The 25,515-nt window shown below is 37.1% G+C and overlaps 2 protein-coding genes across 3 annotated transcripts in view; both read right to left on the bottom strand.

The window, feature by feature from the left end:
* LOC134533651 (protein commissureless 2 homolog) overlaps positions 1-3,622 on the bottom strand; it is a 54,746-nt gene extending 51,124 nt beyond the window's left edge. The window contains exon 1 of the mRNA XM_063371191.1: positions 3,106-3,622. Within this exon, the coding sequence (XP_063227261.1) occupies positions 3,106-3,298 (193 nt within the window). The 5' untranslated portion in view covers positions 3,299-3,622. The remainder of the gene's footprint in view (positions 1-3,105) is intronic.
* A 19,153-nt stretch (positions 3,623-22,775) lies between these two features.
* LOC134533642 (androgen-dependent TFPI-regulating protein-like) overlaps positions 22,776-25,515 on the bottom strand; it is a 45,164-nt gene continuing 42,424 nt past the window's right edge. For both annotated transcript variants that reach the window (XM_063371178.1, XM_063371169.1), the window contains exon 6: positions 22,776-23,778. In XM_063371178.1, coding sequence (XP_063227248.1) covers positions 23,729-23,778 — 50 coding nt within the window. In that variant the 3' untranslated portion in view covers positions 22,776-23,728. The remainder of the gene's footprint in view (positions 23,779-25,515) is intronic.

The following is a 25,515-nucleotide window of genomic DNA, read 5'->3' as shown; positions in this document are numbered from 1 at the left end:
TTGATAGTCTGCATAGTACTACATTATTTATTTTGATATAAACCCCCTTTTTTTCCCACCCCTTGCAGCAATGGTTGTCCTTATCAAAAATTGATTCAGGCAAAAGTATGAGATAAAAGGTATTCACAAGATTTACAAACAATTTTAACGGACTTTATGTGTGCTTACATACTAAGGAAGCTATTTTTTTTTATACTCCAACTCCTGTTTTTTCCACAACTTGCAGTTATGGTTAGTTGTATTAAAAATTAATTTTGACCAAGGTTTTCGGTATTACTCTATGTATAATAACTTTATACGGATGCGATTTTTGTTATGTTAAGGGAGTTATAGGCCTATAGCGATATCTGTTGCAAAAACCACCTCCATTTTTGATATGAATTTACCAATCAACGAACATCTCCGAGATTTCCCATTACTTAATCTTATGAATCAATTTCGAAGTGATTTGTGCAAAATTAGTGTGTTGGACAGGGGTGAAAATCTGTAAAATGTTTAGAAGAGGAGGAGGGGGAATTAAGTTTATGATTCCCGTTTCACAGTTACATTTTTGCAAGAGCAAGCAGGCTCCAACAGTGAGGGACTTTTTTTTATTCCAGGGGGCGTGTCCCCTGCCCTCCACTCCCAGATTTACACCCATGGACTGTTGGGGTCTATGTACCATAAAACGAAAAACTATGCAACAATTTTCCGGAATCGCACCATGGTAACGGCTATATACAATAGGTAGTCTTTCTCCGAAATCTATCGAAAATAAGCCTAGGGCTTCTACTACATATGCTAAAGGTCTCAATGGCGGCTTCAGGATGACTTTTCTGGAGGGGCTATCGCACAAAGAAAGTTCGTATAGTTTCAAAAAATGAAAGTGGTCAGATATTGGCCTTGGAATATTATTTAAAAATTACAGGTTTCAAATACAGAACTTTAGTAGCTCCATGAAACTTTTGATGAGATAAAAGTTTATCATATGAAATTAAATATTTAAGAAAACATAAATATACACTAATCAATAAAATTGGTCTCGGGAGGGGCTATCGCCCCCACCGCCCCCCTTCTGGAGCCGCGCTTGAAAGGTCTAGACACAATCAACATAGTATTAACTCATTGAGAGTGATAGCGATAAGTACGTCCACAACACAAGTCTAACCTAGCAGCCCAGCTACAACTAACTTAAACTTAAACCCATTCATTTGTTTATTTTGGTTGTTTTAGCCTTCAAAAAATTAATGTTACTGTAGTTTGTAGTGTAATTATAAGGAAAAAATATTATTAACAGAACAAACAACACTATAGGACAGGAATAGAAAAATTAAATTCAATAATTAACATGTTCACTTGGAAAATGGAGATTTATGTTAATAGATCGTGCGAATATAAAATACATAAGAAATAAATGTTAGCCAACAGAAGCATTTCCTTATTTATTAAATAAAGTTCTCGAATGATGAGACGTAGAATAACGTTCAAAGCTTCTGATTGGCCAAAACCCATCATAGTTTTAGTAATATAATAAAATTAAGCAAGATAGAGGAAACTACGCAATGTACAATTGTAGCTACTTATATGTTGAATTACGTGGAGCTCAACTGTTACGTATAATATTGTGTTGTGCTTGTTTTAAAGCTTATGTAGAATATGGCCAATGTTTCCCGTGTATATTGTCAATATTGGTTGCATACATGCATATAAGGCTAGCATTTACTAGAGGTGTAAAAGTAACGAAAAAATGTGTACTCGTATGTATTCGTTACTATAACAATTAGTACTCGTTACTTTCGTATCGTTACTCGTTACTTCTGATACCGCATGACATGGCACATGCTATGTTATGTAACAGCATCGAATCGAGTCGTATTTCGTACGCGTAAATTATGACGTCGCGTAAATAAAAATAAATCGAATATAAACAATTACAAATATTTGATAATTAACAGCTTTTGTTAACCAAGAAACAATTAACTCTCATTAGAGCGGCTTTATTATAATATATCTTTTAAGATAAGAACATAAAACGTGAAAAAACGCGATTATAAAAAACAAAAACATACATATTTATAATTTGTAAAAAATACTTTCTTACGTTGTTTCTGTTCGAATCTAAAACTTTGTCTACACACACAATACCTTTAATAAACAGTAAAAAACTTGGACGACGAATTTCCAAATTATACTTTTATTAATAAACAAACATCGTTCTTTGTAACGAATAAGCGCGCGCATGCGTGAAACATACGAAAGATGCGAGTAACGAAATGCATTCGTGTGTAACGTTTCGTTACTCGTTACTAGATGCCGCACCCGTTACTCAGTAACGAATACATACGGTTTGCTACAGCTCTAGCATTTACACTTATTGTTTAATTCACAAATTACCGAATTTATTGCCTTATGTTGTGTTAATTGCGTTTTAAAACCATGATAACACCTTATTTCTAGAGACCTGTAAATTCGCGATTTCAAATCCCTAAAGGATAGACTCCAAGATCCTCTATGCACTCGTGCAAATTACATCTGCTGATTGGTTATCGACTCGTAACACCTGTTGACTGGAATGATCGTGATTCGCTAATTCTTATGTTGAAAGATTTTTCATTGGCCCAGAGTCCTTGAGATTAAACTGTGGCCCAATCACTGAAGCAAAATAATGTCAAAAGTATTTGTACTCTATCCTATCGCGAAATGAATCCGCGAATTTTACAGGTCTCTACTTATTTTGTTTGTAAGTTTGGAAACTTGTATATACATTGCAGGGGCGCAACAATTAAATTTCCAAGGGGGGGGGGGGGAGGAAAATATACCTTTTCATAAAGAATCATCGATCCCCCCTATTGAAACGAGGGGTCCGGGGGTCCTCCCCCGGGAAAATTGGTATTTCAATGTGGAAAAAATGGTGCTATTTAAGCAGTTTTATTATCTAAAAATTGATTACACAGCACTTTCTTTGCCCCCATTTGCCCCCACTTCAAGGTTTCAGAAAGGGGGGGGGCAAAATACCCTTGCCCCCCCCCCCTGTTGTTGCGCCCATGATACATTGTATATTACGGAGCCGGAGGGGAAGGAGGGAGCTATGGCATAGAGTGTGCAGTCCGCGCCGCAGGCACTCACCTCGTCGCTTCCACTGCATGAACTTGTGGTAGAGCAGGCAGGAGCACACGCAGCACACGCAGCTCAGCACCATCAGCGTCAGCACAACTCCCACCCACACGTCGGCGAGGAACTCGTCGTAGCTCTGCTCGACGCCCGGCGCCACCAGCTGCTTCACCACCACCGTCGCGTTCACCTCCCCGCGCGGCTCCATCGCCGTCGTCAGAGCGCCTGCGTCGTCGTCGGTATACTCGCCGGCGGACGAGCGCGGTCCACGGCGTCCGTCCGGAGCGCGAACATGGCGGGGGACTTCACACTCGATCCCCCTAACCCCACCCCTCGCTCCCCTCCACGCGCGCAAGGGAGGTTAACCGTCTGGAAGTGCGTTCAAATCACCGAGCCGCCGAACGACGTTTCACTCCTCGCTGCGCGCTGCGCCGCCGACTACTGAACTGACTCGACTTCCCGTCGCGCGCTCGGTGTTTACCCGCGCCCGGTGTGACTCACGTCTGCTCCCTTCTCCCCCCTCCCCCTCCCTCCGACAAACCCGGGCGTCATCGTACCGCCGCCTGCTTCCCCTCCCTCGTCGTGCAGCAACGTGCGTCGCGGCTGATCAGCCACGCCGCTTCCAGGTACGAGGAGGCGGGGCGCGACCTTCGGCGGTTCGGGCGAGCGTTGCCTCTTGTTCGGCGTGCACCCGAACACGTGGTCTCTCCGTATTGTGGGGAGGGGGGGGGGGAATGAGGGGGTGAAACTGAAGCCGGGGCATCACCCGACGTTGCACAGGGACTCGAACCCAAACTCCCGATTTCTCAAATCATTTTTATTTCCTTCTCGTCTCCAACAGCTCACAACATAAGCGTTGATCCGGGAGGGGTGTGTGGAAGGGTGGATCAGAACTTCCCCCCCCCCTCCCAACTTGGAATTAAGAAGCCCCTCACTGAGAAGGCCCGTTTGTGTTTGCCAAATCATGACTGTGAAACCATATTGATAAACATAAACATAATTTTGTGAAGAAAAAAAAACGTTCTGTATATTTTAAGTTTTCTGCTTACTTTCATGCATATAGGCCAACATATGGACATTATACAAGATACAAGGACCCTATCCAGAGATGACGTTTGTCGGTTCAAACACACGTGCTAAACTCGGGCTCACACACTGATATATCTGCACCAGGGGTGAGGACACAGGGGGGTGCGGGAGATGTATCTACCCCCTCCCATATAAGTGAAGACAACAATGTTACTGTGAGAGAAGTGGCGTCACCTAGGGCTACTACTGCAGGTCCATATGTCAGCATGTTAGGTTCAATAGTAATGTGTTTTTTAACACGCGTCTTCAAATTAAAAATTTTATTAAATATTCGTGTGCCTCCCCCCCTCCGAAACAATTCCTGTATCCGCCCCTGTGAATCACGTATAAGTTAGTGCGGGTTCAAGCCCCGAGTGTTGTGCTACGCCGCCAGATCAAACTGAACTCAATGACATCTCATAAAGTCCTTGTCTTTTTACCTAATTTATAATTTAAATAACTCTATAACTCAATATGAGTTCATTCTTCTTCTGGAACATTACGTAAACTACACGTTCAGAAGTATTTATATGCTCTCGAATATTCAAAAAAGATCGATCAATTTTTTTCGCATATTCCATGCAGTTAAATGTTTCGAATGTTTTCTATTATTAAGTAGATTTAAAAGAAATACTATTTTTATTAGCCGCTAACATGGTGTGTCTTCGGAATATTTTTGTATAGTTTTTAGTTTAATGATCCATAGACCCAATAAAACATCGACATTTCAAAAAAAAAATATATATATATATATATACATATATTACAATTTTGTGTTCACGATAACTGTCTAAATATTTCACAAATCACTTCCAAAATGATACATAAAGTCAAGTAGTGGAAAATCTCGGTCAAGTTCTTTAATGGGCAATATCCGACCAATGGGGAAGGTTTTTAAAAAAAAAAAAAACCCAGAAAAATCGGTGTAACTCCCATAATCTAGAAAATATCTCATCCTTTTGATCGTATTATTACTCGTATGAGTAATAACAAAATCTTTTGTCTGAATAAGATTTTGATACAATCAACCATAACTGCAAGGGGTTGAAAAAAACTAGGGTTGTAGGACAAAAAAAAAATTCCGTTCGTAGGCACAACATCGAATTCGTACAAATTATTTATTAATCTTATAATTTTTATCCAAAAATTTTGTCTGAAACAATTTTTGATTAGATGAACCATTAAGTACTGCAAGGAGTTGAAAAAATAAGGGATAGAATAAAAAAAACATAACTTCTTTAGTAGGTGCACTATCAAATCCACTCACATTGCGTGTAAATCTTATGATTTTTATCTAAAAATTTCGTTTGAAACCATTTTTGATCAGACAAACCATTGCTGCAAGTGGTTTAAAATGGGGGCTGAAATTAAAAAATTCATTAAATACATAATTTTTACACTATTAAAGCTATTGCTTTCGGTCTTATTTCGATTACCTAAGCAAGCTAGGGCATAGGCCGTCCTTCATCAAGGAGAAATCATCCCTTTATTCTTAAATATAACACTTTTTATATAATCATAATTACCGTTAATATTATTTATCCAAACTAACATACAGGACATAAAATAAATAATAGCTTGCCAAGCTCCAAAACTTGCTACAATATTTAATTACACAGTTTCTAGCTTTTAATCATATGGTGACATACATAGCTTATTCTGGGATGCAAGAGAATAAAATAATTTTAATTACATTGGCTTCAGGCAGTATCAGGAACAATAATTCGAAATGGCTTGGGCCATAAAACTAAAATACTGTGGTATCCATGGCGACCCTGGTGACGAAGCTGCTCGGGGACAATGTTTGTCTTGAGCTTTATCGGAGAGACGTGTATCTCGACTTGAAAGTCTTAACTTTCAGCTTCCAGCACGCGATGCGTCATCTGTTTGCATTCCTTCGGAAGTCAGAAGGATAAGGGTTGAGGAGGGGGGGGGGGTGAGTATTGGAGAGCCTCCGAGCGCTGAGTCCCAGTGACGTAGTACCGACCGGGTCGTTACCACAACGCCGAAATACCATAACGCCGAATGTCAAAATTGACCACAACGCCGACTGTACCACAACGCCTATTGTACCACAACGCTGAATTACCACAACACCGAAATACCATAACGCCGAATGTCAACCACAACGCCGACAGCTAGAAAACTGCTGTGTACCACAACGCCGAAATAACAACTGAATGAATTTGTGTGTATTTCTTAAATGTACCTTAACGCCGAAATACCACAATCAAACCTAACCTTACCTAACCAAACCTAACATAGCGTAATATAACCTAACCTAACTTAACCTAGCCTATCCTAGCCTAGCCTAATCTAACCTAGCCTAACCTAGCCTAGCCTAACCTAGCCTAACCTAACCTAACCTTTGTGCCAATCCTTCAATGACATTTTTCGGCGTTAGTGTATTTCGGCGTTGTGGTAATTCGGCGTTGTGGTACACAGCAGTTTTCTAGCTGTCGGCGTTGTGGTCAATTTTGCATTTCGGCGTTGTGGTATTTCGGCGTTGTGGTATTTCGGCGTTGTGGTGCGTCCCCGTACCGACCCATATCTCATGTGATGTAAATAGTAATAAGGTGATCATTGTGAAAATTAATTTGTGAATAACATTTCCCTACCAGCAATTAGAACTGTTGTCTTAGGAAGCCTATTTGTGTTCGTCTGTGCTGTAGTCGTTGCGGTGTACAGGATATTTGTTTTATCACATCGCCGGGTTTTCCTGTGCAGCTCTGCGCTGTTGTGTCGTCCACATTATCTGTTACGTATCATCGTTGGGTTTGTCTGTTCGACGCTGAGTTGTTCTTTACCTTTATTTAATGTCCTGGTTGATACTTTCTCGTCGTTGTTAGCCCACTGTGTCCGAATGTGCTGTAATAATTGTTTTATAAATTCCTTCCACGGAATATATGTAGGCCTACTATGTTTTTTTTTGACGTAGGCTGATTTGGGCTTGTTTTTGTATGCTCGCATATTTTAATTATTTTTGTATGTTTTTTTTTTGTTCGTTTCTGAGGTTTCTTGTGACATAAAGTGTAACCAGAAAAGTAAAAAAAGTAAAAAAAAAAATCTTAAATCAGCAATTAGAAGGCTGAGTAATGGTTGTTGCGCTAAGTCGAATATTTGTTTGGAAATGAAAGGGAGGGATAGTAAAACGAGTAAGGCCGAGTTTATAAACTACGCAAGAAATGCTACGTCCAATAACTTAACACGCAACCAATGGGAACATTTTGCGCCTTGCGTTTTTGATCTATTGCGTAGTTTATGCACAAGGCCTAGGAGTTGGACTATGGGTTAGAAGTCCCTGTGGAATCAGTTTCATCGCTGTCGTCTAGCCGATAATCTGCAGTTCCAGTGGTTTACATGTTATAAGCAAACGAGCATTCCCAACGCCTGAAGACTTCAATATTGTTTCTTTCAGGTCGGAGAGCAACAAGGGTATCACGAAAAGTACCCGGTCCGAAGTACTTATCTTTCTGCATCTTGCTTCGCTTGGTACCGATCTCCCACGTTCTACAGTAAGAAAGTTTTGTGTCGTATGGGTAAGTCTGGCTCAGCAGCCACTCGAAATCCCTACTACTCGTCATTTTTTTTTTTACAAAAAAAAATATATTCATCTAATAAACTTCGCATTCGTATACCCAGGTAAAAAATAACGTCGTTTTAGGATTAGAAAATTATGATTGAATGTTTAAAAAAACCTGGTCCAAAGTGAAAGTTTTTACGGATTGAAGGGAATGAATACAATAAAGTAGTTTATTTAAGTCTAATATGTGTAAAAAAATTTCACGTTTCAAGTTTTGAAATTTTTAAAAGTTGAAACTGATATTGGTAATTTTAAAATAAACCGATCTGAAGACTAAAATTAAAATTTTTTGACAATATTTCTAACGCTCTTTCGAATAATTCTGCAACCAACAACGAGTTCGGGGAGTCAAAATGAGTCCTCTATTCGTGGGTAACCAAGTTCGTCTGCAAACATGAAGAAGGGAGGGGGGAAAGTGTTTGGAGAACAGTAGAACAATAGACTTCTCAAGGTCGTTCCTCAGTTCCAAGCACTTACTCACAACTCAGGAAGAAAAAAAAACCGCTTGCAATTCGTGCTGAGAGGTTGATAAGGAATGTTCAACAGAATGTAGTAATCCAGTAAGTCAGACAGACGTCTTTGATGCCGACTGCGCGCAAAAAGGTTTTATTGCAGCGTAATCTATCAATTGTTTGCTGGTGTCACAATAGCGCGACGGGTTCGACGCGAATAAGATATATTTTTTATAACAAAAAAAAAAGTTCGACACATCTGTCACGTATGCGCGATGGTGCGACGCGTAGCATGCGATACGAATGCAAAATATCGCGTTATTGTGAACATGCTCTTCTCACCCACGCGACAAACAGAAATAGACGATTAAATAGCAATTGTGACTTGCTATTTCATAAACACAAACATATGATAGCCATCAACGCGTGTAGGTTTTTATTTTTAATACACATGTTTGAGAGAAACTTGTTTGACTAAAATTTAATACCTATTAAATGAGAAAAATCACCGTGCGTGAACACATTGCAGATATTTCTTAAATAAATTTATTTAAAATTTTTTTTAGACATACGCAAATAATGACAGTACTACTAACGCACCAGTTTAACCATCTTTCGAAACCCAAATTCTGGCGTTCATTTCAGTAACGATGCTCCCACAATGCTATGGAAATAGAAAATATTTTTAATTGGGAAGTATGTCGCGTACGCCATTTATTTCACGCCGACGCGACGTCACGGACATGTCGAACGTGATTGGTTATAAAACAATTCGCGTCCATTGCGTCGCGTCCTTCGCTGTGTTGTGATTCCAGCATAAGAGCCACAAACTTTCCGATAAGAATTTTTTTTTTTTTCTATTTCCATCGCGTCTTGATTGCGACGTTACTGAAATGAATGTTTGAATTTTGTTTTCGAATGATGGTTAAACCGTTGCATTGGTAATAATATTATTATTATTCATGTGTTTCTAATTTTTGGTTTCCTAAACTCATTTTTTAAAATACATCACGTATAATTAATATTTTACGAAAACTTAAAAAAATTCTGATCAAAATATGTTATTTATTTATTTTTCAAAACAGGTCAGAAAAAACCAACTTGTAAACGTGATCACATTCGTTTATCTATGTTGTGCGAAAGTAATGGAAATAAATCCATACTGACAAAAAAACTGTTCGGAGTAAAAGGTCTTTGCATTAGATACAATAGTTATGAAAAAAAAAATTCTGTTGGAACCATCTATTTAAATAATTTTTAAAATTCACATATAGAGTTTTTAAAATTTCTTGTCTGTTTTCCTGTTTGTTCCGGCATCAATAAAAAATTACGTGATGGATTTTGTTGAAACTGGTTTCGTTAGTAAGTTATTTGGTTAATTTAAACACTTATATATATATATATATATAAAATACGGAATTCTACCTTAAGGGGCCCGCCTCGTCAGGGGTGTATGTGTGTTAGTGAGGCGGGGTGATAAGCGCGACGCTCGCTGGTGCTTCCAGCGCGGTGTCGACTCTGGTCTGGCGCGCAGTCTTCTCGTCGTCACAGGATAACTGTGAAATTTGAGCGGTGACCGTAACATTATATGGCGGAGAAATGAAGATAAAGGTGTTATGCAAGCCCCTTAAGTGCTTTCAAGAATCTATACTGATTGTTTTATGCCTAAAAATTACTCTGAAAACACGCGTTTTAGGCATTTTAACGCTTCTAAAAATACAGTTTAAAAACTTAATCCGAAATTAAAAGTACTTTTCGGTCCTCAGCGAACTCTTAAATGCTATTCGTAAATAGGCCCCACTCGGATATCTTGAGTAGTTTTGAAATCGCGTTGTTTTTCCTGAAGCTCTGCACACTGTATGTGTGCCCAGGTAGGCGGGCCCCTTAAGTGGGTGAAAATATGGTAGTATGGTTTGCAATAATTTAGCGTATCTCCGAAGATAATCAAGCTTATGAAAAGTTATTTGTAAGGACCGGAAAAATTCGCGGGTTCAATGTCCTGTAGGATGAACTCCGTAGTTCTAAGTACACTCGGTCAAATGTCACCCACTCATTGGCTGCTGTGTTTTGAGACGTCCCAACGTAGCAGCCTGTGATTCGATACAGCTTTGGCCGGGTGTTTCTAATTGGCCCAGAGTCATCCATGTGAGTTGTGAGCCAATAGCAGAGGCAGCACTGAGGTATAACTATTTGTATTTTAGCCTATCGCGAAATGATTTTGCGAATTTTTCCGGTCTCTAGTTATTGCACATTAATAATTAATTAGACTACTGATTTTTTTTTCTTTCAATTTTGCAAAATTCCACCCCTGAAGGGTGTTAAAGAGAAACCAGACGACGGCCAGCCTCCAGAGAGTGGCATCCATGACTCAGGACGAGGCCACTCGGCTCCTGGAGTGGCAGCGGCGTCGCATCCCAGGCCGCCGACTGCGAACACACGTCGGGCGAGGGAAGTGCTGCAGCAGGCTGCAGTGCTAGCTGCAAGCACCGCCCTACTTGCAAGGGTACACGAGCCAGCCATGGGCCGAGTGGAGTGTTTATTATCTCCGCAGGCCTGGCCCCCGCTTCCGGCAAAGGAAATGGTCCATGGGTCTAGGGAGTCGACTTTGGAAGTCGGGTAAATTTCCTGTATCGTCCGCAACCACTTTCCCGCTAACTTTAACAACACTAAAAGAAAAAAATCTAAAAAAACAAAAAACCAAAAACATAGTTTTAGTTATTCTTAATTACAGTACCGTTACGGCATGTTAGCCCGCGCAACATGCATTTACTAACATTTGTTTAGTTTGTAGGATGATTAATTTTCTTTCTTTTAGTTATAGGTGCTGCTGTCTGGAGCGGATGTGAGTGGTTTGTGTTTACACTCACCGCCAGGGGCGCTCGCGTCCCGGGCCATTAATTCCAGTCCCGGAGAAGAACGCAAAGCGGACTTTGAGTCCAAGTTCCCAACCCCCGCATGGTAGACTCTTTCTACTCTGACCAACTCTTCATCCAGACCATCCTCTGTCTCCTGTACTTCCTACATTTAATACATGCAAACTTGCATCCCGCATGACAGTGCCCAGGGTTTTCTCTGTATCTATGCAGGTTTTACCTGGGCCCAACTTAACTAGTAGTTTAGACTAGAGATAAGAGTGAGGGGAGTTAGTCATGGCAACAATCGCTGCCATGGCTGGCCAATCCCCTCCTAGCACACGATGCATGCGACCCTCTCCCTGCATGGCTAATCCCAGCACGACTAAGGCGTGATAGGCTTCGGCCTGAGACGCACTTAGGTGCCTCCCTAATCCGGACCCCTCCCAAACACATTTAGTTTTAAGTTAGGTTAAAAAAAAAACTGGCTCCCGTGATTTTTCCGACTTTTCTCTCCTGTGTATCCAGAGGCATGCACATCGCATGAAGACTCCTTGACTGCTTCGCCCTGGTTGCGGAAGGGAGGCTAAAGTGTTTTGTGTGAGGCTACGGGCACAGTTTATAATAGAATAAATAATTTGAAAACTTACCGAACATTCTAGAAAATGTTCAAAACAAATAATTTTCTACATTCTGTTCTTTGGTTCACTGCAAGGTTCCCGCCGAGTGGGGGAAAATTTTTCCACGTTATATTGGCTCCCCCTATATTTTACCGACTGCTTATGGGAACGCAGTAGTTTCGGTGCCCTAGCGTGGTCAATGGTTACCAAGATGTGAATTTCTCTTCACGCCAACACGACCACGTGTGTGTGATGCTGGAGTGGCGTGGAGACCAGTTAGTTACCCTGAGTCGCCAGTCTTTGGTCGCGTGCGGACTTAACAGTCTCCACCACTCCAGTTTTCGCCGTCCAGAGTATCGCAATGTCAACACACATGCTAGGTACTCCGTGCGGTAGCGGAGTCGCGCGGTATCCAGGCAACACCGGTGTGCCAGTGTCTGGAAGGGCCTTCTAATAGATGACGGCTTGGCGCGAGCAAGTTGCCGTCTAATTGGGCAGCGACACGTGACACGGGACACGCCAAGGCGAGTAGCTGCTCGTCCAGCTACTCACGAGTACCAAGCCAAGCGCGACGCGTGACACTAGCGTGGCGTTACTCTCTACGATATAACACGTGAATTTGACCTTGATTTTATCGACTAGCGCGAAGTGAAGGAAAAAAAAAAAACACAAGAAATCACTACTATATTGCACTAAGTAGGGCACTGTTCAAGTTCTGCGTGTTCAACATTATTATAATTACGTGAAGAATATAATATTTAAGAAATCCAGGGTAAGTAATTTTTTTTTTAAAAAAGTATTGAAATATCACATAAGACTTTTAGCTTATGATTGTATTGAAGTTAGTGGAGGGAAGGCTGTTAAGTCTCTTATTTTATGTAGGAATAAGTGCATAGTAGAAGCCATGGGCGTAGATCCCGGGGGGGCCAGGGGGGCCCGGGCCCCCCCTGGAATTAATGGGCCCCTCCTTGGGGGGCCCACTTCGTGATTTTAAAGATAATGATGTACACAACATATATATCAGATTATTATTTACAACGACGACAGACACTTTGACATGCTTTACATTCCTACCTTCGAGTTTCATAGTTATTTTCCCTTACCCCTTCTGCGAAAGCCATGGTATGGAGTTTTCCAGTGAGAATTTTGAAACCCTTAATTCCTAGAAACCGTTCATTCCAAAGGACGAAGCTAGGGTAGGGTTCCGTTAGCATTTCCTCCTCATTGTTACGCACACTACCTTGTCCTCTGAAACGACAGTATTATAGGTTTCAGGTAGTCTGTTTTTAAAGTGGTTTTGCTCTCGTGTGCGCCAGTCTTCTGCTTTCTTGGCAAACATCAACATGGATAAGTTCGTGACGCGGAAGAAACGGAAAACAGAATCTGATTCTCACCTGGTAAGCTTGATTGTTTTATAAGTAGTGATTATTAGTTAGGTAATATATTTTATTTAATTGATTATGTAACGTTATTTTTTCCAGTAAATAAACAACTTAATACTTTAACAGTAATTATAGCAGAATTTAGTTTATTTACGAACTTAAACTTATATACCATTTTCTGGAATTTTTTAGCTCATCTCCATTCTGTAAGGCTAGCTGCTCTGTACATTACATGTGAATATACAGGGAAAAAAAATGTTCCTCGTCAATATGGAATTTAGAATCACTCCCCTTTTATTATCAAACGATAATTTTCACAATTCATGGCCGATAATCAATTTGTAACATTTGTTATTTGATAACTGCAACACTACACGAGAAAACAGAAGTAAGAAAGAGAAAGAAGTATTTAAACATTACACATTCGTATTTAAGTTAATAAGGAAGCAAACGCGTCTCTTTAATACCTAATCAAGCGGCATATTTTAATTAAATAATTCACTGCCAAAATACTGATTATACTAAATATAAGCTGAGAAATGTATGTGGTTCAATTATCTGTAGGATAAATTTCATAGTTCTATCTCCGAGATGTTTCATTTGTGTCATTAAGTTATTTTTTTTCTTTTTTACCTGGTTGATGCCTTTACTAAATAAAATAGTTTTTAAGGGTTTTAATATTATTCGATGGTTCATTTGATGTTGATCTGTTTATTAGCTTTGGCGCTTTGGGTTTTTAGGGCGCATCAAAAACTGTGAACAAAAAATTTCACGAACAGCATTTGAATCGCAGTAATTATGTGATGTGGCCTAAAAAAAAAACCGACACAGTGCGAGTCAAACTCGCGCACGAAGGGTTCCGTACCATTATCTATAAAAACGGCAAAAAAAAAATATGTCTCTTGTATGGGAGCCCCACTTAAATATTTATTTTATTCTGTTTTAGTATTTCTTGTTATAGCGGCAACAGAAATACATCATTTGTGAAATTTTATTCTGTTTTCACGTTTGTTGTATGGGAGCCCCTCTTAAATATTAGTTTTATTTTAATTTAATTATTTATTTTTAAAGTGAATATATAACTAAATATTCTGTGAATATTTCAAGCGTCTACATGTTGCCGTTTTCAATATCGAGCAAAAACGAACAAAAAAATCACGTTGGTTGTATGGGAGCACCCTTAAATATTTATTTTACTATGCTTTTAGTATTTGTTGTGTCTAACTATCACGGTTCATGAGATACAGCCTGGTGGCAGACGGACAGACAGACAGACGGACGGACAGCGGAGTCTTAGTAATAGGGTCCCGTTTTACCCTTTGTGTACGGAAGCCTTAAAATGTAACCCCACTCTTTACATCTCAAACTTCGTCAGATTGAGATGATTTTAATAAGATCTGTTACCCTAATATTAAATTTTTACTGATTTTCTTAGCAACTTAATCGGTCTCTACGGTGAAGCTGACATTTTGCTTCAAGATCTGAAATTATAATAAACACTTTTGGAAAATGGTAATGTATCTATTTGCATTATATTCATGTAAATTATTTTTATAGATTTTTTTCATGGATATTTTATGTATTTAGGTTAGGAAATTATTCAAACATGTTTGAGAGATCACTTCTTATAGTCATTAATTAATAATTACTAAAACATATGTTGCTCCGCTTTATTGTTAATATCACTTACGTAAAAATAAAGTGTATAACATACGAGCTTATCATCTAGAAGACTTGTTTCGGTTGACCTCTAGCGCAAAATTTTTAAACCACAGAATTCACGGGGCCCCCCCTGGAAATCTAACAGATTTGCGCCCATGGTAGAAGCGGTAGTAAATATTAAATTTAATATCTATTTATAGACAAAAAAGGAAAATGTTAATTTAAGATTAATACAATGTCTTAATACCACTCTCAGATACTAATGTATACCTAAAACAGGTATTGGTACACGTGATTTGTAATTTTACAGCAGAAAACAACATATATTCACAACATTAGGAAATGACTTAACTCATGTTAAGAATTCCATTGATAAAATAGAAATATTTTGTTTTAACTATTAACCTACACTTGTTTCAGTTAATATACAATAATCAAAGAAATATAATTATAACAAATGTCATTCATCCAGATTGTACGTAAGTCACCTGAGTTTATATGTTTTCTTCTAGCTTTGTTTTCTCTTTTTATCTAACTTATCTCCACCAGTCAAATATAATATTTCTTCAATACATGTATTACATTAGAATGTTTAAAATGTTGAAAACTGTTTTTATGCAATTTTTTGAATAATAGGAGACTGCAAATTTACTAAAAGTAATACACACATATATATACAATATGTCAAAATATTATCAATATGCTCAATTGATAGTTTGTGAAATACGTAAAATATTTTACTTCGTTGAATGCACCTGTCCACAGGAATTCGAACACTGGCAATGCTGTAAGTAGTTTTCATTTCTTCAGCTTTTAATTTTCCATTATGAAGACATAGTGGTGTTAAAACAATGACCCCTTTGTTGTAGATGCTTGTGTTATATCCCGAAAAACCTTTCACAGCCATGACCTAATTGCCACATTCTAATAGACAATAATCCTCAATAATTTGCAATAAATGTGTCACTTGACCTTCCACGGAAGCCATTAGTGAAAAAAATCACAACCAATGTTCTCATTATTATCTGTTTGTATCGCAACTTAGTTTTTCGTGAGTGAATCACTCATAGAACTTTCATACTCTACAATACTTACACATTTACTGTTTTTATCATTTTTGCGGCTCTTTCACACCTCTCGAAAGCGTGCGATGTGAATGTCTTCTGTTTATATTTGTTTGTAAATTTATTGGGTACGTATTAAGGATTTTTGGGTTGTCTAACCTTTGCTTCCAATGAAATTAACACTGTATATTTTTGACGTAGTTGATTGTTTTCTAAGCGAACCACCAAGACAGGGAAAGAAATAAAAATAACTGTAGGGATCTGATATAATACATCAAGAATAAATTTATAAATATTAATTTTTCAATATTAAAATAAAAGCACATTACACTGTTAGAATTTATTTTTTCCTTGAAATGAATAAATCGTGATGGCAAAACTTTATCCGTAAGTTCACGGACCATATGTAAAAAAAAAATGTATAAAGAGATGTGACATTCGTAAAGTTAAATAATTTTTGTGTTGTTTTATATATATAGTTTAATTTTTTTAACATATATGTTTGTTACAGCATGGAAATGTATGAATTATATTAATTTACTGTTTGTTTTCACAGATCTCCTCTTTACTATCACAGCTAAAGAAACTACGCAGAAATTAAATAAAATTCGTGATTTCCGTGCTAGTAACATAATTTCCACATAGTTTGTATGTAAATCAACGGCCTTCCTAATAGCGTATACATACTTTTTCAAATATTTCTTTCTTTATAAGCAGTGTAGGTATACAAATTTATTTTCATTCCTCTTCAATTTCCGCTTTTGGAATGAACAAAACACTATATCTGATTACGTATTTCTGTAAGCATTACTGTACCCAACCACAAAGCAATTTGCAATACCTTTCCGCTTTTTTTAACCATCCTTATTGCTAATCGTTTGAACAATTTCCACCGAATGCTAGCGACGCGCAGTATCTCAACTTCTGCCGTTTTGCAGTTAGTTACCACGTTCGCCGCCAGAGCAGCGCGCACGGTGCCTATACCACCAATGGCAAGGCCGCTTTCACTAAATTGTGAATGGAAACTGCGATTGCTCCTACAGCACCAATGAAAAGGCCACGTTCATTTAACTATGTGAATGCTTCCAAACCACCAATAGTAACAGAGCTTCAGATCCTGTGAAACTGTGTTTGTTCCCAAAACACCAATAGCTGCACTTTTGTTTTTACTTTCTGGAATTTTTTAAATTTATTATTACATCGAAGCGCTTTATAGATGAACGAAACTCCAATAGTTCTTCACTGGTTAATAGAGCGCAGCTCCTGTTCCCACCGCAATAAATAAAAACTTTCGGTCTCTAATGAGAAAGAGTTTTATATATAATTTACGTTTATAATATTTTTTTTCTGGAGTGATTTTTTAGTAGTATATAGTAATTATAACTGTTGTCAAAGATAAAAAAAAAAGAAACGATATTTCCGATATCTTAAATAAAGGTTTTGTCAAAATAATGTTCCTGGGCACAATTTGAATTTTTTTTGTGTAAACATAGTTTTACGACAGTAATTTTTAAAAGCAAATAGGCCTATAGCATATTTATTACAATGATTAACACAGTTTTGTTTTTGTTTTTATGTTTTGTAACAACTTCCTTTTTGCAGTTTATTTTAATTATTCTAGTTACTATCAATTCATTAAATATTGTCTTTGTGTGTAGGACGTAGGTTACTGTTAAGAAACGACTCGCGATTATAGAGTTTATATTTAAAAAAAATATCCAGGGTACGTATTTTATTTTTAAAAAAATATTGAATTATCACATAAGAAATTTTGCTTATTTAGAAAATGTTTAATGAATAGTGACAATAAAAATGTGATAATTTGATTTCTTTAAGATTAGGCCTATCTCATTTCCATTTTTAACAATTTATATTAATCAATATCAAAGTAAATATTAATAGTACTTGAATAGTAAGATAAAAATCACCTAATCAAAACAAGGTATTATTAAAAAAAAATTTAACCATAATTCTTGGTAAACGACTTGTATGCGCCGCCAGCGCTTTCTAGCAAGGGGTCGTCCATTAATCACGTGATGTTTTTTTTAGCAAATTTTTAACCCCTCCTCCCCCTAGTGATTTGATATAATCAAATATAAATCACGTGTATTTTTTTGGTACAAAATATTTTTAAAAATTTCAGAATTAATCTAATTTAATTCTGGAAAATTAAGCTCAGTGATAAAAATGTCCAGACACACATTAAGGTTGCAGGTTTATTTTCACTGGCATAAAAATAATAAAGGAAAGGCTTATATGTGATATACGCATGTATTCGGCGCCAAAATCACAGTCTTACTGGCGACTGGCAAGCCGAGCCGGGTGGTTCATATTGCGGCGGGCGGGGATATTGTTGCCTGGCTACGGCGAGTCAAGGTCACGCGTCTCTTTTCGGTTTAGTAGAAATCGCGCGAAAAAATAAATACACGTGATATCTCTCTACACCCCCCCACCCCCCTTGTGATATTTCGTGATTCCCCCCCCCCCCCCCCTCTTTCGAGCCTCACGTGATTAATGGACGTTCCCCAACGGATGTAGAAACTACATGTTATTTATTCGCGTCTGGTGGCCGACCTTTACCAAAAAAATTGTATTAGTGTTCAAACCCAACAGCCTTTTAAAATAAGTTCTACATACACTTAACATTCACAGCAGCAAAAAGGGTCTATGTTACAGCTCACGGGCTACACAGTGTATTTTTTTCAACTGTGAAAAGGTGATGAAGAAACCCTCATGTTGAAAAGTCATGCAATGAAATCGTTCTCATAAGAAAGAAGACGTTCCGGTACGTTGCCAAAGTGATTCACCCTGTGCCGGAACAACCAATAACATTATAGACTGGCCTACTGGTGAAGATGAGAATGAAGACAGTGAGTAGTGGCAGAGACAGCGAGCAAAGGCAAAGAACAAAATTTCATGTGGCCGCCAGAGTGGTTGCTTGACAACAATAAAATAAAGTTTTAATCTCATGAGTTACTTTTTTATATTTTGAGATTATAAAAGGAAAGATTAAACCGTTTTTAAACTCATACCACAGCCATAATAACAATAGAAAGGTGAAATACATTTGCGTATACGTTACTTAAGGTGGTAAGGAGCAACTTTATACCAGTAAGTTTCATCTGTCTTTTATTTTGATTACTGTGAAGTTTTTTTTTCTGTTTCCCAATGGTTTGGTTATGTGGAATCTGTCCCTTCTCAATCTTACCGGTTCAATTGTAATCTCAACTTTTATTGTTTTCCAGTGAGACGGAAGGTGTAATGGGTTAAGGTGTTTAGAAATTCTAGTTTGTTATAAAAAAACCCATGTTATTTATTAATTGAATATTAAATTCTATTCACAATTATAACGCAAGGTGACACTGGCCAAGACTACTTAATCACTGGCAATTGTTTAAAGTTTTAATAAAATATTTTTTTGCATTATTGCCTGCATTTTATAACTACGATATATCTGTAGCATTTTACTAACCACAAGCTTTAAGAGCTCTGGATTTAGTTACAATGTTACAAATATTGCTATATCTTACAGTAACATGTTTTAAATATACAAATTAAACAGAGATTACACCCATTTTCTTATATCCATGGAAATATCATTACAAATAAAAAATATAATGAAAAATAGCTAAATACATACTCAATTTCACTCATTTTATATACGCACTTCTATATCTCTTTGGTGTAACTTTATTTCGTTCTGATATGCATGGATTCAAGATGTAAATATATATGTTATTTAATATTTATTGTTATTTTTAAGTGTTTATTATTAATTTTATTACTTTTAAAAATAAAACGTAGCCTATGTCCATCTGAAATAATGTAGTTCTATAACAATAAGGGTATTCTTGAAATAAGTCCAGTAGTTTTCGAGTTTACTTCGGAGAAACAACACACACACACCTACTCTCTCTCTCTCTCTCTCTCTCTCTCTCTCTCTCTCTCTCTATCATAATACTAGATATATCAATGCACACTGTATATACAAGTCATAGTAAATGAAGGGAAAATTGGGCTAGAAACAAAAATATATATATTTTATGTTTTAACATTTATTTTATTTATATATTGAAATAACATTTTAATACGTATGTTACTTTAAACCTTACAAGTTTTTAGGAAATTGTATAAAAAGTTGAAAATTAATATAGTTTTAGTTTAAATACAAAGTTAAACATATTGTATTGTCTCTATGGTATATATGAAACAACATGGCATTGTCTTCACAATAGTGCTGTATAGGTATATTATTTCGATTTATTTCTATCATTCTTCATAGACAAACTTATTATTTTTCACTTCTGAAAGTCCCTGCAATTGTAAGTACCAGATATTTACCATTTGTACTTATCGTTTGACAGTTTTTGATGCAATAAAGATTTTATATGAGATTCTTTACATAAATAACTTAGTCCAAGGCCAATGGACGTGAGCACAACTCTCTTATCGCAAATGGTGGCAGAAGGTGTAGTACTGGTGGAGAAACCGAATGTTCAGTGGAATGATATCATCGGAATGGAGGACATTAAGCATTCCCTCAGACAGCATATCCAAGTCACGTCTAAGAACCAGCAACTAACATTTGCTTCAGACGTGCGTCAAGCTGGAATCCTTCTTTTTGGTCCCTCTGGAACAGGGAAAACCATGATTGGCAAGGCTTTAGCTACTGAACTCATCGATGCCACCCTGATAACAGTGTTCTTTTCAAAGATTATGTCTGAGTTTTACAATGACCCAAAAAGAATTGCCAGGAATATATTTCATCTGGCCAAGAGCCAAACACCATGCATAATTTTAATGAAAGATATTGATGTTTTAGTACCACCAGCAGACACTGATACTCTCATATCATGTTCGATGGTGAGGCAGGAGGTTATGGAGCAGATGAGAATGTTCGAATCCAGCTTGAACGGCATAATTGTCATAGGAATCACAAGTGCCCCTTGGAGTCTAGAGGAAGATATTCTGAAATGGTTTAGTAAGATAATTTATATTGCTTTGCCCGGAAGATCTGCTAGGGTTAACCTGTTGGAGCACCTTTTGCGCGATACCTACAATTATATGACACACAAAGACTTTGATTTCGTCGTAGAAAAGACCAGCGGTTTGTCTGAGCAGCAGATCTGCCACATTGTTCATGAAACTCTTTCTGAGAGATTGCGATCTTCGCATGAAGCCACACATTTTCGGGAAATTCTGCTGGATCCTGTGACTTATGGACAAATGCCATTCTGGGTGCGATGCTCTTCAAATGATCATTTAGCCGAAGAAATGAATTATGCAGATGTACCCGATGGAAGGGTATACATGCCACCTATTTCCTCAAGCGATATTCTGCATGCTTTAAAAAAACTCCAACCCCCCGTTACTGATAAACTGAAGGTATTACAACACGAAAATTTCCTAATAAATTGCTGTGCTGATGCAGAAGAACCCTATAACTTGTGAAAATTTTTTGGACAAAAATAATTTTGAAGTTTTTTTTACAGGTATCGTCGTATGCTTAGAAGATTGCTTAAGTTGTGAATTTTAATAAAGGTATTTATTTTTCGCGAAATTTTTTAAATATAAATGTATGCTCAATGTTTGAACTGATTGAACTATTGTTAAAAAGTTTTTTGCAAAACCAAGCAAACGTCGGAAAACGACATGACATACTCTATGTTCATAAAACTTGAGGATTGATTTTCTGTCGTCTGAGTTACACAAATTTCTAAAAAATGTTTCCAGATAGCTAAATAATAAATTAATAGTGGTTACAATTTTACTTAAAATATTTATAAGAACTAGAGACCGGAAAAATTCGCGAGTTCATTTCGCGATAGGCTAAAATACAAATAGTTACACCTCAATGCAGCCTCTGTTATTGGCTCACAACTCACCTAGATGACTCTGGGACAATGAGAAACACCCAACCTAAGCTGTATCGAATCACATGCTGCTACGTTGGGACGTCTCACAAGACAGCAGCCAATGAGTGGGTCACATTTGACCGAGTTGAAGTAGAACTATGGAGTTCATCCTCCAGGTCTTTGAACTCGCGAATTTTTCCGGTCCCAACCAATGACTTATCACAGTCACAAAAACGTTTTGTTGTTTTTGAGGATTAAGAACAGTAGAAATCACAATATTCATACTTTAACGGCAATCGGTTGAACGGTGTAGAAGTTGATGCGCAGCAGTCCCATCTAGTGAAGTTTTATTGCAAAATGAATAGCATGAAATGCTTCTCCATGAAAAACAAACACTCAGAGGTGCCAACTTTCATGGTAATCGGTCAAACAGTGTCGGAGTTTATCAACGTCATATATACCAACATAAATTTATTTATGTATATAGACAGATAAATGTGAAAGTGTGAATGTTTGAATATTTGTTAATCAATTATGCGTTTAATATCGAACCGATTTCGATAAACATTTGGCACAGAGGTAGTCCGTGAACTTAATTAACACGTAGGCTATAAAACAACAAATAAAACATCCGTTAAAAAGGTGAAAATTAGTAAATTCTGTTAAATAATTTAAAAAAATATCATAGAAGGTAAGATGTTAGTGGGGTATGTCCGTCAAGCAAAATATGTGAATACTTCGAGATACATAATTTTAAAAATCTTCACATTATATTAACGAAAAACGCTGTTATTAAATTCACTCACTTTGAAAACACAAGAATGATCTTTGTGTATAAGCCAATAATTCATAAGCTTGTGAAGAAAAATGCAAAAACTACTCTTATTTCTTTCACGTGTGTGTTTATCGTGTTTCCTATATCTAAAACAGAACTCGGAATTTGAAATAAGGCGCAGTTTCGAAGTTCGACTATCTGAAATTACGAATTTTTTTTTATTTGAGGTGTATTGTTTGTTGAAAAGTATGTAAATTTACTGCAGATTATAACAGCGTACTGTTTCTCCAAAAGCAAATAATTTTGCCGTTGATTACTCAAAACATTAGAATTTGCAAGTCTGCATACTTTTACTGCTGGGATAACAAACTATTTTATTTTTTTTATTTTTTTGTTTGAATTGGGTTTATTTATTTTCGACAGCAAAGTTCTTAGAAGATGGGTACAATTACTTTAGAGGAGAAAAAATGGAAAAGTAATGGGCCATAATATGCATTGACAAACAGTCCCAGCACTTTCCTGTAGTGTTTTAATACGATAAAAAAAATTGTTACAAATCGAAACATAAATAATTTAATCATCCTTTCAAAATTAATTTCTAGCTACGCATTTTTCTTTTTACTTATCTCTGAAAACTTAATCAACTGAAACCATACCAACGTGAAACGTTTGAAAGTTGATTGCAGTATTTACACATTATAGTTTGATTTTACTGCAAATTCAATGTTGGCACAGGAACCATCGTTGGCTCGGATTTTAGGCATAAAAAACTTCCCACGACAAATATTCCTACTTTATCTTTATAGGCCCCCGACATTTGGGAAATTTCTCGGCGTATTTATTTGGCAAGGTAAGTTTTATCATACTTATGAGAGCTTGCATCGTAGTTGCTACCTTTATTTGGATTTAATGTTGATATTTTAAACAAATGAGCCTGGAAAAGAAATACCTCAATTCCAGAACGTTAATATTATAGTTAACCTGAAATTACATTCTAGACACAAAGGAAAAATGTGACTTAAGAACTTTTTTTTTGTATATTGGGCACATAGTAGGCTACCCATTTTTCCTTTGTTGACTTAAATGTAATTCGATTCCCTACACGTGGACTCTTAGTGGCAACAGCGAATTGTTAAAAAATACCGGTCTTGTTGATAAATAGTCGCTATAGAGTTCAGCACAAAGTGATCTATTTTGACTAGTAAAGGTTGGCTCGAGTAGCGCCAGTGTAGAAAGTTGGTTTGTTTCTGCAGTCTTGCAACAATTTTAAAAAAAATGCAATATTCATTGTGACGTCACTATTGTGGTTCAGGCGTCGACGACTGTCAGCTAAGTTTCAAGCCATTTGATCGTCGACTTGATCCGTCCACTCTACCTGGAAATAAAAACCACACAGCACTGAGTTGAGACAGGTCGAACTTAACATTGAAATAAAACAAATACTTTCAAATGGAAAGTTTTAAATGTGTGTTAGCTGGATGTTGATTTGGTGAAGAAATGTCCCCAAACAATTATCAGAAATGAAGCGGAATGTAATAAGATAAATCACTGTACTTTCTGGTAGTTTTGTTCGAGTAAAACTATACATTAAAAATAAGCAAATAGAGAGTGGTTTTACAAGATAATTTATTAACTTATATTTTTTAACTCGCCAATGGTCAATGGTGAGAGGTGAACCCTCCAGTATTTGTGATCAGAACGCAACACAGCGGCGGAAAGAAAGGACACGCCATGTATTTTTTGCGAAAAGATTTCCAGACCAGCTGCGTGTTAAATCTTTATAGCATTTTGTGTATTTCGTGTTTGGCTGGGTTTATTTCCATTACTACTGTCAGCATACCAATCGTAGCCATCCAGTGCGGAAGCCAATTAGACACAACGAAACAACATGGCCCCTGTGATGAGCATAGAGACCTGCATGATTAGCGTTATTTTCTAATCCCAGGACGAACTTCACACAAAAAAGGTAGATCTCTGTTGTACATTAGATGCTGCCACATTTGAACTTCCTGCCTAAATGCATGAGAGTGGGTCTCTTAAATGTATGTTATCTTGTTATTGGTTACTTGTCCTTCGAGGGTGTGGCAGAACTTACGGTCCCAATAAAACGCAGTTAAATCGTAAGTATTAATTGTACGAATTCCAGCATCTCTCCAAATGATCACGCGAATTTTACAAGTTGTAGCATTGCAAAATGAGGATTTGTTATATACATTTTTTTTGGGTCATAAGAATATTGATTAAGAATAACTTTGATATGAAAGATAGTAATTATTTAATATGTAGATAAGGATAGTTCAGAGTTGTTAAGAATTGTTATTAATTACTTTGGTTAAATTTCATGGAAAGACTTCAAATACTTATTTCCTTGAGATACTTAATTATTAATTTGAGGGTTAACTCCAGTTCGTAATAATTAATTTTGATATTTGATAATTAATGTCAGTAATTGTTTTGTTTAAAGCAGTATCGATTATAATTTTACAGGACATCATTTTTAAACAAAAGTTTCTAATATGGTATGAATTTCAACTTTGTTTACTAAATTTTTAACATTGTATTTGAATTTTTTGGGTAATTTTATATTCTATTGGATTTTGCTAGTGTAATATTTTGAGAATAGTTTGGAAGGTACAGAAGAAAGAGCAGACAGGCGCGACACTCTGGCGCCAGAAAGCTATTTTTCACTTTGTAAATGCGTGTTTGGGATTTACGAGTCACGTTGTACGCACAGCTGTAGCGACCGTCTGGAAGGGTCTCTGGAGGCTACCACTAGCCAGCCAATCAGGGCAAGTCCTGGCGTCAAGTGATGTGCCCGTACAAATTTCCTTATATGGTCATGTTTTGGAATTATGTGCGCTGATTGGTCAGTTGGCCCACGGGGTTGCCTCCCTTGTTTTCACCTTTACAAGGGAAGGTAATCTCGTCGACCAAGTCACTTGTTGCTCGATCGTCGCCGAACTCGGTCGCGTCGTCGGCAAGTCGCAAGACAAATGAAAAATTACTAAGGGACAATTTAACGCCTAGGGGCTGGGGCCAGGTCGTATTTTTTAACTTAAGTTCATTGTTTTTCGGACTAGAAACTAGAAATTTAGGCCCTAGGCGTCGGCAT

Source organism: Bacillus rossius, chromosome 1, assembly GCF_032445375.1.
Source record: "Bacillus rossius redtenbacheri isolate Brsri chromosome 1, Brsri_v3, whole genome shotgun sequence".
NCBI classification, from domain to species: domain Eukaryota; kingdom Metazoa; phylum Arthropoda; class Insecta; order Phasmatodea; family Bacillidae; genus Bacillus; species Bacillus rossius.
Note: the sequence above shows the minus strand (reverse complement) of the source record. Positions and strands in the feature narration are given on the sequence as shown.